At 58.5% G+C, this 6,000-nt stretch overlaps 1 protein-coding gene across 1 annotated transcript; it reads left to right on the forward strand.

The window, feature by feature from the left end:
* The first annotated feature begins 1,547 nt into the window (after positions 1-1,547).
* On the forward strand, positions 1,548-4,856 carry LOC137162201 (thialysine N-epsilon-acetyltransferase-like). The gene is made up of 6 exons (XM_067561776.1): positions 1,548-1,610; positions 1,934-1,985; positions 2,261-2,344; positions 2,802-2,900; positions 4,161-4,201; positions 4,578-4,856. The coding sequence occupies exons 1-6, from the start codon at positions 1,548-1,550 to the stop codon at positions 4,854-4,856; spliced, it is 618 nt and encodes a 205-aa protein (XP_067417877.1).
* Positions 4,857-6,000: the final 1,144 nt, after the last annotated feature.

Here is a 6,000-nt window from a genome sequence, read left to right on the forward strand (position 1 = left end):
ACAGAAGCCTGGACTCTGGGACGCACGGCATGCTGGGAGATCTCTGCACCTGCTGTAAGTGAACTCACACCTGTGCACACCCAGCTCCACAGTTATCAGCCCTTTCTAGTTATTGCCGTGCAAAACACTGACCCCTGCTTGCACTGTGAGCTCTCAAGGGAAACCGCCCCTAGCCAGGAGTGCTCAGCTCCTAGTGTCCAGACATTGTTTGTCCAGGAACAAACCTGGTGTCTACAAAACCCCTGCCCGAGTTCCAACCCCTCTTCCGATGCCTGGATCCAAGTTCTGCATCAGTCCCACTGGAACGTCCCCTCTCCTGACCGATCCTGCTGGGGCTCTGCCTGTCGCAAGCACTCCAGACCCTAAGCTGACCGCCTGCCTCCTGGGAACCTCTGAGCGGCACGGAGTGGTGAGACCCCCCCATTTCCCCTCCCCCAACACTCTGTCTCTCTCTCAGTCCAGGTATAACTTTCTGCTTTTGCAATCCAGCCTGGCCTAGCTTCCTCCAATACCCCAGCTGTGATTGTGTAGCACTGTAAGCGTTGGATTGTTTTTCTCTCCTTGTATGGTATCGCTGTTAGTATCATCAGTTTTATGCACCTGCCAATAAACTAACTCTGGTAATCAAGCTGGTCACCACTTTCTCTCTCTGAACTTTGTTTTACTCCTTGGTGTTCTTGGTTCCTAGCTTGCTCCGCCGCCACGCTTCTCTTGCCTGTCCCTGGAGTGCCCACAAATCCTCTGGGGTTTGCTCACCAAGGGGGTTGCTGCTTGAATAATTGTAAAGCAGCATATAAAGGAGGCGGCTGAGAAGTGCGGCTCTGCCTGGCCTACGGAGTCCAGGGGCAAATAAGGGGAGCAGCTCAAAGTGCTGTTTGGACCCAGCCTGCTCAGAAGTGCGCTCCACTCTGGTGCGGTGCAAAGGGGCATGTAAGGGTGGCCGCTGAAAGTGTGGTGTCACCCAGCCTGCCGAGTTCAGGGACACAGAAGGGGTCAGCTGAGAGTGCTGCTAGCCCGGTCCGCTCAGACGCTCGGTTAATCTGGAATGTGTGTGTGTATCTGGGGGGGGTTTATTTGAATCTGGGGCTGGAGGAACCCAGCCCTGAAAACCTTAGGTCCTCCTGGATAGCTCCACGGGGAAGGGATTTGTAGCCATATGAACACACCAGTAACACAAGCAGTACGTTAATAGAATCACACCCCTAGAATCACACCCCCTCCTTCCAGGAAGGTAGCCCTAGCAAATGAGTATACCTCAAGGTGACGGGCAAATCTGCTAACAACAGCACGCAGCGTCCAGCCCCGGGCTCCAGCACCTGGTTTGCTCATGTTCCCCAGAGCTGACAATCCTGCCCCAGAGCTGGCTCAGCTGCTGGAACCTGCCCAGGTGACTCCTGGCACTGAGCCCATCTACCTGGCACCGTTTTGCCTGGCTGGGAGGTGGGGTGGGGGGCGTGGGCGGCTGTAAATCCCTGCGCTATATAAATCCCGGGCATGAGGCGGACACGGCACATCCATTGCCCTCGCCAGCCGGCCCCGGGGCCACCATGGAGTGCACCATCCGCCTGGCCCAGAGCGCCGACTGCGACTGCCTCATGGCCATGATCCGCGTGAGTTGCTGCGGCGGGCAGGGAAGGGGTGGTCCAGGGGTGGCTGGGGACATCAGGACTCCAGGGTTCCTTTCCCAGCTCTCCCTGAGTGACCTCGGGGCCCGCAGGGAAATGCTCTGTGCCTCAATTTCCCCAGGGGTGAACGGGGGAGAAGAATCCGTTCTGTTAATGGAGTGATACCTTCCCCCCATCCATCCCCTAATCTATCCAGCTGTTCCCAGACGCAGCCCAAATTCTCTCTCTCCCCACAGCGTTGGGGTTCCGCCTTGCCCCCCAAGCGTCTCCTCTGTTCCTGGGGTCTCTGACTGTGTTTATCCCCCCAGGAGATTGCCAAGTATCATAACCTGCTGGATGAGGTCAAAATCAACGCCCAGGGTGAGCCTGACAGTGGAGGGCGGAGAGGGGACCCCCCAACTCACCCTGACCCCCCTAACCTCACCCTGAGTCCCCAACCTTCCCCAGAAACTCCCCCCAAACTGCCTCCCCCAAATTCACCCCTATGCCGTCCTGAGTCTACCCCCCTCCTGAACCTCCAAAGTTTACCCTTAACTCACCCCCGGCCCCTCTGATCCTTCCCCCAGACTAAACCTTTCAATGGCCCCTACACAGCGCCCCACAACCTATTTCTGTCTGCCCCATTGCTCCCCTAGTGCTGAGGGCTGACGGTTTTGGACGCGAGCCCTTCTTCCGATGTCTTGTGGCTGAACTGCCTCCAGGGCAAGGAGACAAGCAAGGTAACTAAGATTCACATCCCTTAGCAACAATTCCCGTTTGGCTCAGTCTGGTGTCACTCCGGAGTCACTCCACTGGAGTCAGTGGGGCTCACTCCACTCTCCCTCATCCCAGAGTCAATCAGGAGTCATCCCACTGGAGTCAATGGGTCTCATTCCCCATCACTCACCCTGCTGTCAATCCAGAGTCACTCCAGTGGAGTCAATGGGGCAGACTCCACTCCCCCTCATCCCGAAGTCAATCAGCAGTCACTCCATTGGAGCCAGCAATCTGGATCCTGAACCGGTGTGAATCCAAAGTAGTGCCATTTAACTCTGCTGCGTTATCCCCGTCTAAACCAGGTCCAAATCCCACCTCTAACTGGAGCTGGCTCTGGACCCCCAGCTTATATGTGGGGAACCCCCTTGGCCCTACCACACAGTGGCGCTGGTCCCTCTTTGATCCCTCTCTTTTCTCCAGGTCACCTCATTGGCTATGCCCTATTCTTCTTTGGGTACAGTGTGAACACCGGCCGCATCATCTACGTGGAAAATCTGTATGTGGAGTCTGAGTTCAGAGGTAGGGAGTAATCCCAATCCTGCGTCCTTTGGGAACTGAGCCTCTGAGGGGAGGGGAGAGGAAGGGGAGCTGACTGTGCCAGAGGGGAATCAGTCCCAGTGTCTTGAGTGGAGTGACTCCGGATTGACACTGGAGTGGAGCAGAAACTGGTCTTGACATCAAGAAAAAGAAGGAAGGTTTCAGCCGGTGAGTTTAGTAACTGCGGTTCGAGGAGCTGAGATCATGCAGCCAAAGGTCAAGGGCACACGCTTCCCCTCGGCGCGATGACGGTCCCAGACAGCTCCCCTGCCTCCTCCCATCTCTTCACGTCATGGCAATCAAGGTACGATCTGCGCCCTGAGTCCGGCAATGATTAACGAGCCAGGCCACTGGGATGTGAAAAAGAAACTGTGGCATCGCTCAGTAGTCCCCAACGTCAATCCGGAGTGACACCACTGAAGGCAGTGCAGCTGGTTCCCCTCTCCTTCATCTCGGAGTCAATCCAGAGTCACTCCACTGGAGTCAGCACAACTGGTTCTCCTCTCCATCATCTTAGAGTCAATCAGGAGTCACTCCACTGGAGTCAGTGCAGTTGATTCCCCTCACCCTCATCTGGGAGTCAATCAGGAGTCACTCCACTGGAATCAATGTGACTGATTCCCCTATATCCTGAAGTCAATCCGGAGTCACTCCACTGAATTCAGTGACTGGTTTTCCTCTCCCTTATCTCAGAGTCAATCAGGAGTCACTCCACTGGATTCAGTGCAGCTAGTTCTCCTCTTCATCCCGGTGTCAATCAGGAGTCATTCCACTGGATTCAGTGACTGGTTCTCCTCTCCCTCATCCCAGTGTCAATGCAGAGTCACTCCACTAGAGTCAGTGCAGCTGGTTCTCCTCTCCTTCATCCCAGTGTCAATCCAGAGTCTCTCCGCTGGAGTCAGTGTGGCTGATTCCCTTCTCCTTCATTCCGGAGTCAATCTGGAGTCACTCCACTGGAGTCAGTGTAGCTGGTTCTCCTCTTCATCATCTCGGAGTCAATCCAGAGTCACTCCACTGGAGTCAATGCGACTGATTCCCCTCATCCCAGAGTCAATTCGGAGTCACTCCACTGGCTCTAGCTGGCTAGGAGATGCTGGGTTTGCTCCGTTTTGGAGAGTGGTGAGGGGGCCTGGAGGGGGTGGGGTGCTATGGATGCTGATTTGTGCGGGAGGGGAGAAATCAGTGCCCATATGGACACAAAACAAGCCTGGTAACCCCCTTTGCCGGGCTTTGCCTTCCCAGGCCGGGGCATCGGACGGCAGCTGATGAGTGAAGTGGCCAAGGTAAAATATTCCCCCTTCCCCCTTAGGCTCCTCCCCCCTTAAGCTCCTCCCAAGTGGGGGGAGGGGATTGAGTCTATGAGTGTCAAGGGCTGGTTCCCCTCTCCTTCACCCCCCGACCCCTGCCCTAGAGGGGGTAGGGCAGCCCCCAAGGCGGCCAGCACCTCCCCTAGAAGAGGCTACCGCAATGGGCCCTGGCGAGTAGGTTTTCAAGAGGCCCCGACGGATCCGGATTCGGGCAGGAGAAGGATGATCTGGATTGGGGCTAGATTAAGCGATTTGGAGCGGGATTAGGTCTAGGATTAGGATTAGGACTGGGAGAGGGAAAAGAAGAGGGGCTGAATGAGGATTGGGAGTGGATGACTGCAATCTGGATTAGGTTGCCCTGGCGCGAGGCTGCACCGAGATGAAGTTCTCGGTGGCGGAGTGGAACGCCCAGGCCCTGGCGTGGTACCGGCGCCTGGGGGCCCAGGACAAGACGGAGACGGCCGGCTGGCACGCTCTGGAGCTGGAAGACGAGGCCTTGCACAGGCTGGCAGGGGACACGGGGCAGGGGGCCGGCTGCTCAGCGACCCCCAGCTTGGCAGAGGGTGCAGACGGCGATACGGGGCCGCGGGGATCCAGGCTGGAGGCAGCCACCGGCTCTGGGCAGGGGTGACGGGCTAAACATGCAGGGAGCCGTTCGGGTACCGAGGGGTCCCGTGTCCACCCCCCACCCGCAGCCCTCTGCGGTCTACCATCCCGTGCAGCCTCCCCACACCGCCATCTGTCCCTCTCTCCCCCACCATGCCTCCATGCGTCCGTCCGTCCCCCCCCACACACCCGCATCCATCCATCCAACCCCCATCCATCCAACCCCCCACACCTCCAACACCCTGCCTCCATCCATCCATCCCCCAGTGACCTCCCCCTGCCCCGCATCCAGCCCCCCCACAACCATCCAGCCCTCCGGCTCAGCTCTTGGTGCACACGGGCCCCTGCCCCCTGACCACGCTGGACGATGCCTTGGAACATGAGGGCAGCCTACACAAACGCCCGGCTGGGTCTGGTAAGCAGGGAAACTCCAGCGCCTCGGCTCACCGCTTGCTCCGGGACCCCTGCACCCTGCGGCTGATGCGGCCGGCTGGGGACCGTTCGTGTTGTCCGGGCATTTCACCAGCATTAATAAACCCTCTCCATTTAAGAGCTGGGGAACCTGAAGCTCTAACCAGTAGGAATCACTCCCCTCCCAGAGCCTGGGAGAGAACCCAGGTATCCTGGCCCCCCTGCCCAATGCGCTAGCCCTCCTCCGCCTGTATGACTCAGTCCCTGCCACCTGCATGGCTGGGAATCAACACCCCCACCCCTTAGCAATGGGGGGCAGCTGGGAGAAGTGGGGGGAGGCAAAGCTGGCACTGAGTTGTGACAGCCTGGGGGAGTCCACAGGGCCCCCCTGCTGAATCACAGAACCCCCCCGCTGGTGTGAGCAGGTCACAAGTGCCAGCTCTAATCCATCAGCGCTGGGGGGGCGAGGTGGGGAGCATCTCTCTCCTCCTGCCTTTCTACAACCCCCCCCCCCCCCAGCCTATTGAGCGGGGCAGCTACCCCACAGCCCTCCCAGGGATAGAACCCAGGCGTCCTAGCTCCCCCCCCCAACCCAGCACATTGCCAGGGGTGTGATGGGATGGGGGGGGGGTGTGTTGGAGTCACGATGGAGTGGGGGGGGGTCAGGCTGTCCGGGAGGGGGCAAATTGAAGGGGTCTCTCACTCGGATTGGCCCCTCCCCACCGGCCAGCTCCTCCCCCCACAAATTCAGGGGCGGT

This window comes from Emydura macquarii, unplaced genomic scaffold, assembly GCF_026122565.2.
Source record: "Emydura macquarii macquarii isolate MOO-44397 ecotype Brisbane River unplaced genomic scaffold, CSIRO-AGI_Emac_v2 contig_306, whole genome shotgun sequence".
Classification (NCBI taxonomy): Eukaryota; Metazoa; Chordata; order Testudines; family Chelidae; genus Emydura; species Emydura macquarii.